General features: G+C 33.7%; 1 protein-coding gene across 42 annotated transcripts in view; it reads right to left on the bottom strand.

Moving 5' to 3' along the window:
- The window catches only part of AGTPBP1 (ATP/GTP binding carboxypeptidase 1), an 83,245-nt gene that overhangs the window by 24,734 nt on the left and 45,619 nt on the right, over positions 1 to 12,892 (bottom strand). For 33 of the 42 annotated variants that reach the window (XR_014939471.1, XR_014939468.1, XR_014939472.1 and 30 more), the window contains 10 exons: positions 11,944 to 12,653; positions 8,509 to 8,592; positions 8,252 to 8,338; positions 8,013 to 8,161; positions 6,311 to 6,398; positions 5,475 to 5,619; positions 4,053 to 4,206; positions 3,119 to 3,299; positions 2,061 to 2,190; positions 1,653 to 1,784 (listed from right to left, as the gene is read on the bottom strand). Coding sequence is in view for 31 of the 42 variants with exons in the window: in XM_085529129.1 (XP_085385255.1) it covers positions 1,653 to 1,784; positions 2,061 to 2,190; positions 3,119 to 3,299; positions 4,053 to 4,206; positions 5,475 to 5,619; positions 6,311 to 6,398; positions 8,013 to 8,161; positions 8,252 to 8,338; positions 8,509 to 8,592; positions 11,944 to 12,653 (1,860 nt within the window). In the remaining 11 variants the exon portion in view is untranslated. Of the gene's footprint in view, positions 1 to 1,649; positions 1,785 to 2,060; positions 2,191 to 3,118; positions 3,300 to 4,052; positions 4,207 to 5,474; positions 5,620 to 6,310; positions 6,399 to 8,012; positions 8,162 to 8,251; positions 8,339 to 8,508; positions 8,593 to 11,000; positions 11,088 to 11,617; positions 12,654 to 12,892 lie in introns of those variants that run through there. The other 9 variants (XR_014939473.1, XM_085529144.1, XR_014939474.1 and 6 more) reach the window with 8 other exon arrangements.

Raw genomic sequence — 12,892 nt, 5'->3', positions numbered from 1 at the left:
ATTTAGAAACAGGAAGGTGGTATGGAACCACGTCAAAGCTCTTGCATAAGTCCAGGTACCTGACACCAGTTGCCCTTACTTTGTCTACTGATGCCATCACTTCAACATAGAAGACCACCAGATCAGCCAGGCACTATCTGCCCTTGAAGAAGCCATACTAGCTGTCTCAATACAGCTCCTCATTCTGTGCATACTTTAACATAGCTTTCAGGAATATCTGCTCCATGATGTACGCATGCACAGATGTGAGGCTCATTTGCCTATAGTTCCCTTTCCTTCTTTTTCACTGAATGCACTAGTTTTCCACCGAATACACTAGTATCCAGTGTAAACCTGCCCTGGTGCTTTAGTGCATCAAGGTGCAACGTGAGACCATTTTCTTGGATCTTACCGCTTTTCACCTAAGAAAAGAGACTGACATCCTCATAACTGCAAGCTCCTTTCAGGTACATTGCAGAGAGGTGTTTTTTTTTCAGACTGAATGACCCCAGTGCCCTTGGTCACTCATCATTTGTCTTGTTTAGTAGCTCCTTCACAAGTTTTGTTCTCTGAATATGTTCCAGAAACTCTATATAGTTCTTGTAGGAAGGAGCCCTAAACTGAGCACGCCTTTAACACTTCATTCTTGAAGAATAAACAACCTTCCAGGACTCCTTTGTCATTCAGTACTATTCTGAAAGGGATTCTAGCAAACAGGTGTCAAATTATGCTAAACTCAACCACCTGGAATCCAATGTAGCATTTCTGTGAACCACTTTCTTTGCTTCATTGAAGATCTAGACATCTTATCAGTTCATGATTACTGTGCTCAGGACAGCCTCCAACCATCACAGCACCCATAAGTCCTTTTTGTTTGCATCTCTTCAGAAAATCTATGTGTTTTGGACACTTTAGTTGCACAGATTCGCAGTTGCCACAAGGCAGCAATGGAGGTATGCAGAAGAAATTATCACATAATTCCTTGAATCTTATTTCAGGAATTATTAAAAGCTTATACCATTCAAGAGATGTTGGTTGCATGAGTCGATTATGTTCATGTATCAGGGACATGTCCTGTAACTGTATGTTTTCACCACAATTGCTTCTTTCCTTATATAAAAATAAGTATTTCTGTATTTTGCATATTTTCTTAATGCTGTAATATTATTTGCCATACTTAAAATATTGTGGTTGTTATTTTTTTAACTGACTAATTATAAATCACAGAATCACAGAATCACAGAATTATCAAGGTTGGAAAAGACCTAGAAGATCATCCAGTCCAACCATCACCAATACTTCCCAGTTAAATCACATCCCATCCCTCAGCACAACATCCAAATGTTTCTTGAACACTCCCATGGTCGGTGACTCCACCATAAAAGCATATTTTTTCAAGCATTTGCTAAATGGTTTCGAGCAGAAAAAGCACACAATGCTAACTAAAAAAAAAAAAAAAAAAAAAAAGCATTTTTCTAACATTAAACCCCATATTAGCAAAAAATGATATTTAAAGCTGTCAAAATATCTTGACATATATAGATGGACTAAAAAAAAATTCTAAGTAAGTCTGATACTACGAAATTCTATTTGATCAGAATAAAATCATGAAATTATATGAAAAGTGTACTCCAAATTCATCCAATTGAGAAAGGTATGAGTATCAAACTTACTCTGTAACCAGGGTCTTCCATTATATCACAAGAGGCAGTATTAACATTTGTGTGCCACATGGTCTCTTTGATGCTGCAGCCATACATAAATACATTCTTTTTGCGAGAGTGACCATGATAATCACAGTAAACCTGCAATTAATCATATGTCAAAATAAAGTCAAGGGACATCAAATTTAAAATTTTTTATCCTTTTATTGCATTTATATTTTCACTGTTGAATGTTTAAAAAAAAAAGAACAAAACTCCTTATATACTTTTACACTGTGAAAAAAAAGGTTCTTAAGAAGCGTTTGAACCTCTAGCAATAAAAACAGATTCAGATTCAAAAGTTCCCATAAGAGTAGTTCACCAAGCCAATTTTTAAAGTTTGATAGATTCTGGAATGGCTTATGCAGATATACTCACCAGAGGCAAACGCTTTATAGCAGCTAGATATTGCAGTAAGCCTTTACCATGGTAAACTGTGGGATGCAGATCTGGATTTGGATTTTGCCACTGTCTGTTTAAGTCTTCTCCACTTAAAGAGCAACGGTGGCTGTTAGGGGATGGGGGATGAAAAACACAAGTTGTACTATATTTGTATCACCTTGTCACTTTTCAGTAAGACTCCCTTTTTACCTCAGGTTTCCCTTGTCACTACAACCTGCTCTGGAAGAGTTTGGTTAAAAAAATAAAAAAATAAAAAATCAGTTTCCTGACATTGCAATTATTAGAAAATTTTGAGGTATTTTTTTTCCCTTTCAAGTTATGTTACAGAAAATCTAAAAACAAATCACTTCTTATACGAAGTCTATTGTAATCTTGTTCACACACTGATGAAACTGAAGCCTTGTGACTCTACTTAAATGCTAGTTCAAAGTAACATGAAGTGATTAGGAATCAACGTGCTGTTGAGAGAACAAGAAGAAAACAAAAGCAAAAAAAAGCAGCAAAGAAAGATCATCCCTGTATTTAGAAAACTTTCACCAATAACTTCTCAGATAACAGATACTTGTATTTCTACAGTTATCTAAAGTGTATTTGTCTTTGCATTATGTCTGAGGGGACAGATTTCTCAGTTGACTCTGTGTTAGATTTTCAATTACAGCCTGAATTATTTAACTTCAAATGTTCGGTTACGTTCATACCTTTTCCTATAATAAAGATAGGTTGTACTCAAATCTATAATGGGTTTGACAATGAGAGACAATTAAACTAATTTTATATCATTAAGAGATGGCTATCACCCATAATTAACTGAAAATACATTTTAGGTTTTTTGAATTCTTGAAACAACTGCACCTGCCTCTAAAGCCAAAAAAGGCGTAACAAAAAATGAAAAGTACTGTCTAGCAATCTTGTTATTTTCTTGTAATTAAACATTGCACTGCTTGGGGATTAATTTAGATATTTTACTTCTAAATTACAGATGCAAAGATTAAGCATTACAGGTTAAATATTTGTGAGTAAAAACTTATGCTTACTTCCCATTGATGACACCATCTGGATTGAGCATGGGAATAATTTTGAAAATATAAGATTCTCGTAAACTCTGGGCACTTGGGTTATTACTCATAAGATATTCCAGTGTTCCTTTCATAACCCAGCTTGAGTTAGTTTCTCCAGGATGTACACGAGCAGATAGGAAAATGTAAGGACGATTCCCTAGAAGAAGTGTGCAGAGAAGTTGCAAACAAGATAATTAAACACCCTGTTAACTGAAAACAGGCAATAGCCTGCTTCATTTATTACTAAGATAGACTATTTGGGAGTTCTTTTTCAGAATATACAAATAAACAGGGAATGCTTAACATAGCTTACCAGAATACTGCTATATGGACTGCTAATTATTGAATTCTCACAATACAGCTTTAAATTCAACCCAAGACATAAGCATAACGAGCTTGAGTCAGTGAACATGATATGATAAGTTTGATGTCTTTTTTTTTTGGTTGTTTTTTCTTTCCCCAGTAGAGAATAAAAGTTTGAGGAATGCTGAGAAAGTTCAGTTCAAATAAAAAACAGGTTAGATATGGCTATAGATTTCGCTCCAGGAAGTATTTTCTTTTTGATAAGCAAATATTCTAAACTTTTGGAGAAAAAAAAAAAATCTTAGAACCTTTCCAAGGAGGGTTGACTGCAAAATGTTAAATGCAAAAAACATCTATCAACTGATTTAACTCTTGATAGAAGTCACCTATAAATATTCTTATTGGACTACTTACAAGAATATTTAAATAGAAAACTAATGTTGGATATTACACGCCTTTCATGTGATACATTAATGTTTTGGTTCTTGTTGTTGTTTGGTGTTTGTTCTTTTTTACTATTTTTACAATGCACACTAGTTAATACTCTACTTTCTTCACACATTTTCTACATTATTTTCAGTTGCTGAGAAAGAAAAATCACACTTACTGAATTGACAGATATGTTCATAGTAATTTGATTCTGGCATGGCTGTAATAGTGACTACGGGACAAGTGTTGCCACCCAGAGTTTCACAGAGAGCATCTTGCCGAAAATATATCTGTTGAGGGTTGTGCATAGATTCCAACTTCTGAAGGTGCATCTTCATCACAAATATAATGAAAAAAATACATCAAATCTCTTGTAATCATTTATGACACTCTATTCCATGTCCTGTTTAATGCTTTTTTTTTAATCTTTGTAAATGACGTTAAAGTTTCTGTTATAAGTTTGAACATCAAATACCACTGTCCGTATATCCAACAAACTGAATACTTTTTCTTTATACAGCCCATTCCTTCAACTGTTTTGAGGAAGAATACACAGAGAATAAACTTCTTCATTTTCATCTAGATGATACTATAAGGGTACTAAGGTGATACGAAGGGTACATAGAAGGCGAGCACCCCTGCTTCATTCAAGTTTCCTGATTGAAGACATTTCCAGGGCAGAAGAAGATAACATATAAAAGTTGACCCAAAAATCAGGAACAAAAGAGATAAACAAGGTAGACAAGACAAACAATGCCACAGATCAAATGTCTCCAGGCTATAATTGATTGGCTTGAAAAACTACAAGCAAAGCTTCAGCAAGTGCTAGCTGGACTAGCCACTGAGTTTCAGTACCTGGTCTGGGCAGGGTGATTATGTGGGCAGACACACATGCTGGTAGTTGGGAGGAATTGCAATGATGACGGCATGTGCGCATTCATGTGCTAGAAAGCATCCATCTGCACTAGCCTACAAGTAGGTCTGTACAGTGGGCAAGAGAGGTTAGAACCCTGTAGTATAGCACAGATGGCAGGTTTTGCATGGCAGTACCTCACAAATGTATGTGTGCTTGTGAATCTAGTGAAGGAGGATCTCTGCACTGCTACAGCAGTCCTGGGCAGCTGAAGAGAATGAAAGGGGTTTGAGTGTCCACACTTGGTATTTAGGCAAGTTTTGGTAGAATGTTATTTGTGAGGACCAATCTGTTCCATGCCAGTGGGTGGGCATCAGGGTTACACAATCAGATTTGATGTTACTGATTGAATGTCCAAACAGGTCATCTGCAGCCAAATCCATCAATCTGGGCAAAGATGCTTGAGTCCCTCAGCTGGGTTCTGTATAGTTTTCCAATCAATTATGATTTATTGTTCTGAGGAAAACCTCTCAGTCTGAAAGTAATATTTTTTTTAAAAAAAATCCCAGGTACTGTTCCTTAGAATAACCTTCACTCTTTGCCAGTCTAAATACTAATAGTTTATGAACATTCTCAATTTTAATCTCTCACCATTTTGAACCTTACAGAAAGAAGTAAAAATTGAGTAATGAATGTCCATGTATCACATAATCCAAAAATCTATGTAATACTTCACAGTCTTCTCACCTTCAGTGTTGAGTACGTATATGGATAATGGTAAGCAAAGTAGCACACATCATCTTTATGCTGAAAAGTCACTGTGAAAGTAATTGTATAATAAGATTTTCCTTTCTGACCACCAGCAGCAATCGAACTTCTTGAAAAATGATTCCTAGGAGACAATAAAGATAGTAAACATACCAGAATACTATTCATTATCACTGATTATCTCTGAACACACATTGTAAGAGGAATAAAATTTTTAGGGATTTTATTTCTCTTCATTGTTTATTCAGGTTAAATCCATTAAATCCCACAGTCTGTAAAGAAAATTCATGATAGCAGGAATACACATATATCAAATAAAGTAGACATGAGTGCATATACAAACAAAAAGAAGCAAACAACTGTTGACAAAGAAAGGCTGCAAAACTAAATGTTGTATATTCTTGTCCTATGTTTTTTGGATTGTTCTACAGTGTTTGAAACATGCAAAACAAAGGACAAAACACAAGTACCACTTAGTCAATACTACTGGAAATCACCATTAATATTTCAGGTGTGTATGTGTGCATTCCATAAACAGGATCTCTAGATAGATAGTAGGCAATATCTGATGAAAGATGTACTATGCATTAGCTGTATGTTAAAAAACAAAAACAAAACCAAAAAACCACAAGATTCTATATTCTGGCCACAGTCACTCTGGTTATGCTCCACACTATCTGAGAAAGAAAAATGTATTCAAAACCAAACTGCTAAAATATAATTATCAAAAGTCAGAAGCAAATATTTTTCCTCAAAAATTCTAGCTATACTGATCTTAAATGTAGAAGTGTTGTATGTTTGATGGGTATACTTACTTATAGTAACAAATATCTGCTCCAACACGAGTCCAAGAGGGTCGAGAATTTAGTGCTTCCTGAACAGAATACATAAGTGGCTGCATACCTTAAAGGAAAAATGCATCTCATTTTAATGCTTAACCTTGAACAAGATCTTACAAGTAACAGACCACATCAGCATTTTTACAAAAGTCTACAAACTAGCTATGTTCACAAAATAGCAAATTAAAACAAACAAACAAACAAAAAATGGGCCTACATAAGATGAGAACAAAACTAGTAAAAGAAAACTGTGTTTAGCACAAACAGTAACCTATGAGAATCTTGGGTCACACTTTATTCAACTCACCACTACAAAAAGGCTTCAAAGACAGTACAAAAAGCAGGGACTATAATCCATTCACACAAACAGCTGTAAAGGTGACTCATCATTTCAGAGGGTTTTTTTTTTCTTTTGTTTTGTTTTTTTTCTTTTAAGTAACAGCTTAAATTTTTCAGAGAGTATGGTTAAATTGAATAACTAAAATCAAGCTGGAGTAGAAAATTCCGCATTTTAACTGAACAGTTTTCATTTCTGAGTTAAGTATTGATATAGATATATTGACTGATTCATTGTACTTAATAAAAAGCAAAATTAACTATCAAGCATGTGTATGTAACATAAATGAATAACCAATGTAACTGTTGAAGATTAGTAAATAATTTAAAAACATAATGCTACTGTTTAAACTACCTGGGCATTCTTGGAGCTTTGTCAATGTGAACTGTAAATTAAGACTAAGAATATTTTGTTAATCTATTCCAAGAGTTTAAGGATGTGTGGGAGGAAATCATCCTTCTTAAAGTATTAAAATTTCATATTAGATAAATAATAATAATAATAAATAAAGAATATTTATATAATAAATATAAATAATATTTATTATTTATTATTTAATATATTTAATATATAATATTATATAAATATTATTTATATAATAAATATTAATAATAATTAATATTATTAATTATTATTAATAATAAATAAAGAATATTTAAAATATTCTGAAATTAATATTTCAGAATACCCAGAAGGAAAACAAACAAAAAAAAAAAACCAAAAAAACAAAAAAACACCAAAATAATTTTTTACACTGAATGACAGCCTCCCTTAAAAAGAAAACTGGAATAAAGGCATATCAAGCAAACTTTTGGAAGAGGCACAAAGTGCAGGGAGCTAGAGATCACAGGAGTCACACATGAGGACCAGTAGTTCAAAGGTGACACGCCTTTCCTTCTCAACTCTCTTCCTACCAACTCTGAGATGGTTTTCATCTACTTTTCGCTTCTGAAAATAGATTTACAGGTGGTTTTAATACATTAGCTGTCATTCCCCTCTACCTGTGCTAGTCAACAGGCTTCAGTGGTGTCATTCCCACAAGGATTTTACAACACACTGTAGCTACAGCCACCAGGAGAATTCTTTTGTTTTGGCTTCACTCAAAACAAAAAAGTTATTTTAGAAAATGATGGCCAGTGTTTTCAGATACCCTTTTTTTCTTTTTTATAGATATTTGTCAAAACATTCTCTAATAGTCCTGTTTAAAAAATATGATCTCTAAGAAAACATGAATGCACCAGTTCCCAGGAGGACTGAGAGAGGAGAAAGGGAGCAGCTGAGCTGTCTAGTACAGATATTTTTCTACATGCTTCTTCTCAAAGTATGGGAAATATATCTTACCGTAGTTAAACTGACTGTTTGACTTTTCACAGTTGATGATGTTAAACCGGTAACCAATGCCTGTTTTCATTCCACTGACTTCAAAGTAAAACCATTGATGATAATGATTGCTATTTATATCTGAGTTCAGAATTAGATCATACTCGTTTCTGAAGATTAACAAAAACAAATAAATCTTTTTTAAAAAAAATAAAAAATGAAAGGTCTTGCATGTAAAAAGAAAAGCTGAAATATCTTACTTTCTGATCTGAATGACTTTGCGCAGGTTTCCAGACTCAAATTTGGAATTAAACTTCAAAACATCTACTTCTTCAGGTACTGAACAGCTAAGAGTACAAAAAGAAAAGGAGCCAAAATAAATAAAACAAATTTGACTAAAGCAAACTCAGATTTTTTGAGTTTTTTAGTCCATACTTGATAATTAAAGCATTATTTTGAATCTTTCCATAAATACTGTTTTTCCATAAGTACTGTTTCCAGCAGGGTAAAAACTTACCTGGAATTATCGAGGTCATACACAACTCTGTCAATAATGTCATTTTGATGAATAAGTCTTTCAATGTCCTGAGATATTTTTGTCCTAAAGTAAAAGAAGATTCTCAGTTAAATTGTTCCATGCTGTTTTCAATTACAAAAGTGAAATCACCTCATACAACAAAGAAAACTGAAAGAAATTAACATGAGGACAGTGAGACAGATTTCCTTAGAGACCTCAGCCTCAATCCCATTTATGTGCACAAGCTGTAGTGTTCTTAATTTTAAACACCTGCATTCACAGCTGACTGATTTTAATATTTGTATTCAAGACAATTGAATTTCCATGCACATAACCCACTGAGATCTAACCTATGAAAAAAAATGCACTACTTCATAATTTACAGTAGAAGTAGGAATTACTCAAATATTACTTACGTTAATGCTTTAATCTAGGACAGCACTTCATAATATTAGTAACTTACTTGAGTCCTACCATCACTAAAATTTAGTTTCACATAGTATGTCGTGCAATGAGTGAGTTAGTGCACTAGCTTTTCACCTCTGGAGATCTATGTTCATTTATCGACTAGATAACAAACAAGAATGAATTTGGTGGTGTATGTTTATCCAGATCATAAAACCATTGTACAATTGGTAGTATCTAGGTCCTGGCTTGGAAAAGTAAGAATGCTTTGCAGTTCAAGAATGAAATATAGTGTCAGAGCTGTGTGGGAAAGCTTGCACAGCACCTGCAATAAGAAGAAAAGGAGGCAGATTAACAATGAAGAATACAGGAACAGAGCTGTAAAGTAAGTTCAGGTTCAAAATTCTTCATTTAATTAAAAGAAATAAGTGGAGAAATCTTGCACCTTGCTAAATTAAGAGTAAATGGAAAAGCAAGCAAGACGCAAGTCCAATACACTGTTACAATTGCAAAAATGCTGATTGACCAAAATCTATTACACCAGATTCAGATCAGGGCAGAAATACAGATTTTTGTTCTTACATAAATCACGAGGTGTCAGTATGCTTCAGTTTTAAAGAGTCAGTAATGATTCCTACTATCACAGGAGTTTTGCCAGAATAAAATCCATTAATGAATAGCAGATATCGAAATACAAAAAAGAAGTAAGAAATGGTATCTAAGGTACATACTAAAGGGAAAAATCACAGGTATCAAAAGGTCAAAAGAGAAGCTATTTTAAAATAGTTACAAGAAAAAAACACGCAAGTCAAAAGCTCTGTGTTTATACATCAGTCCACTAGTGATCCTGATTCACATAATAGGAGTCAAATGATTAGAAAATAGTTGTGCTGAGTGAAAATCCCTAAAACTTTAAAGAACAGGAAAAAAAAAAAAAAGAAAAAAAAAAAAAAAGAAGTAGATATTTTAATCTCTAATTCACAGAGAACTGAATTAAGGCAACTGACTTTTTGCTAAAAAAGATTTAGCTGATAAGCAGTAACTAACTGTAGTAAAAAGAACATAAATATAATTGACTACAAAAAGTATTTAGACATAACCACTGCAGAAGATTTTAAAGCCTCTCCATGTCCTCTTCCAAACTCGGTGTTAGGCCCTTTTTAAAAAGCTACCCTTCTATGACACTTACTACACTGCAATAACAAGACTGAGTAATTTGTAGAAAACTGAATTCTTAGAACAGCATACCTGAAAAAGCTGACACAAGATTTTTTATTCAAGCTTACCATTATTATATTTATTTTCTTTTATTGTTCTGTAAAGTGAGCTATAAGTATACTTTCAACATAACTAATTACAATTCAACAAAAATAAAGCACTTTAAAGCAAGAGTAAAATATAGTCTACAACTAACCTCATGGTTCAGAGATCAGCTTATACAACCATACAAGTAGTTTTGTCAGTGAAAAGACAGCTTAATACAGAAATTTATTTTTAAGAAGAATGAGCATTAAAATGACAAATTTTATTTGATTTTAGAGATTTCAGTCAATATAGGGCTGCTCAGAAAAAATATCAGAATGATTAAGTATAAAAAAACTACATGAAAATTTGCAAGACTTCCTTCAAATTCAATTCTTCATCTTGAGTTAGAAATCACCTGTCTTGCTCCCAGATTAGCTTAATATAGCTTAAAGATAAGCAGATAGAGAAGATTTTTTTTCTTAAATGGAACAGTACTTTCTGTAGCAGTATATGTATTATACAATTAGATTTTCAATTTTCTCAGTCATTTCACTAGAAGGATCAATTCTACAACATGCTTAAATATCAGAAAAAATATTTTAATTATATAGCCTAGTTCTAAATACACTCATCACTTCATCAATAGAAAAACGTAAGTAAGATGAAACCCCACATAAATAGTTAAACTTACAGGTAAAAAGCTGAAAGCTTTCAACCTAATAACTAAGCAAGTGGCAAGATCTACTATTACATGTTTTGCAAAAATGCTCCTATGACTTTACAGAAACATAGCCCTATGCATATGAGCCAGCTCTTCATACCATCTCTGCAAATTGTTCTTACCAGTCACATTCATCATAGCTGTGTTGACATGTTTATTCTCTTTCTTTCTGCAGATCTAACAAAAACTGCATCCTTAGCACTAAATTCTGCTCCATTGCAGACATTTAAAAAAAAAACACAAATATTTGAATGTATTAATTGAACAGTTTTCCCACTGCAGTTTGCTTAAAAACAATTTTTTTAGCACAGGAAATAGAAGAACTAAAGTATCTTCCAACTATTAAATGGCCTGTAAGGTAAGACCTGAAGGGAATGATCAGGTGACTCTATTTAAAAGTACTAACCCTAAACACATCAACAGGTTAGTGTCTAGTTATATCAGTACTTCCACCAGTTCCTCCAGGAGGATGACAAACAGAAGGAATTGCATTCACATACATTAAACTTCATACTTAACTTACAGACAACACAGAAAAGCCTTCCAAAAAAAAAGCAACAAGAGGTAATACTGTCCATACACCTTCATGTCTACAATCTGAAAGAGTTCTTGGATTACTTTTAAAATACACCTTAATTCCTTGCTAAGTATGATGTTCTATAGTTAAACAAGCTAGAAAGCATGACATCTCTAGCACTCATCTTCTGATTCTGAAGTATTAAAATGTGGTATTTTTTGAGTTTGGGATTTGTGTGGTTTTTTTAATTGTTTTTAAATACAAACTACAAGACCTGGATAAGAAGGTGGAAGGGGCACAGAAAGGAAGATTACAAAGTAAACAGTATTAAGAAATTGTAACTACTGAATTAGAATTCTGAATTAAAGATTCTGATGTTCTTATTTAGGACTTCACACTGATTAATGTCTACTTAGATTTATTTATTTTTCCCACTGAATTTAGTTTTAGATACAAAAGTGAAAATTGTATACATGCCTATTAAACTCAGCCTAAAGACTGTTTTTTCAAGGAAGATGGTAACAAAAAAAGAAGTACAGTAACTCACCTCTGCACTCCATAAGGCCTTTCCAAGATAGGCTCTTTAAATGGGGGTGGAATATGGCCAAAATAATCTGGATAGGCCACTTCTGTATATTCAGGAATAGATTTTGTGGTTTTCACCATTTCAATATAAAGATCGCAGTCATGAACAGGAGATACATCAGAAACCTCAAGAACCACTTGTTCCCCTGATGAACTGGATTTGGAATCCTCCTCCTCTGACTCCACTCCAGTGCAGCAGAATTTCCCCAGATGGACAGATGATCCTTCAAAAAGGCTACTTCCACAGGGTGAAACATGTTCACAAGTTTTACTGCAAGCAAGTGGGGTAAGGCTTCTTTGGTTTTCTTTTTTTATAACACACCCTGTAGCACAATACTGCTCATTTTCTGAAGTGTTTTGCAGACTGATTCTGTCAAAGCCTTTCACAATTTCTTGGCTTAGACACTGACATGACGGCAGCAGATTCCTTTGAACATTTTGCTGAAGTAAGCTACTGTCTTTGATACTATCTTTCTTTGGTAGCTCCAGAAAAGCTGGCCTTCTACTGTATTCCTCTGCCGATAATGGATTGCTCTCCTTCAAAGAAATTCCTACCACTGATGGATTTGCTTCAGCTGAGAACTCCTCTCCTGCTGTTGGAACAACAATAGGTCCACCCAGATTTGCATCAGGTACAAAAGACTTTGGTTCCCTGGAAACTAAATCGCATTCCTTAAAATACAAAAGAAATTTAAAAAAATATGTTAAAACAATAGACAAGTAATTTGTAAAAAACAAATTATCAAGTCAATACCATTCACCAGATATTACAACTAGCTAATGTCAATAGGCGTACAGTAGAATAAGGACATACGTGACATAATTTATCTTCATCAAAAATATCTCATGTCCTTCCCTACTATGTTAGTAACTGCTGTATGCAATAATCAGACAATGGATAAATGGTTTTA

The sequence above is a fragment of the Coturnix japonica genome, chromosome Z, assembly GCF_054131305.1.
Source record: "Coturnix japonica strain WE chromosome Z, WE-NBRP24, whole genome shotgun sequence".
Taxonomy (NCBI): domain Eukaryota; kingdom Metazoa; phylum Chordata; class Aves; order Galliformes; family Phasianidae; genus Coturnix; species Coturnix japonica.
Note: the sequence above shows the minus strand (reverse complement) of the source record. Positions and strands in the feature narration are given on the sequence as shown.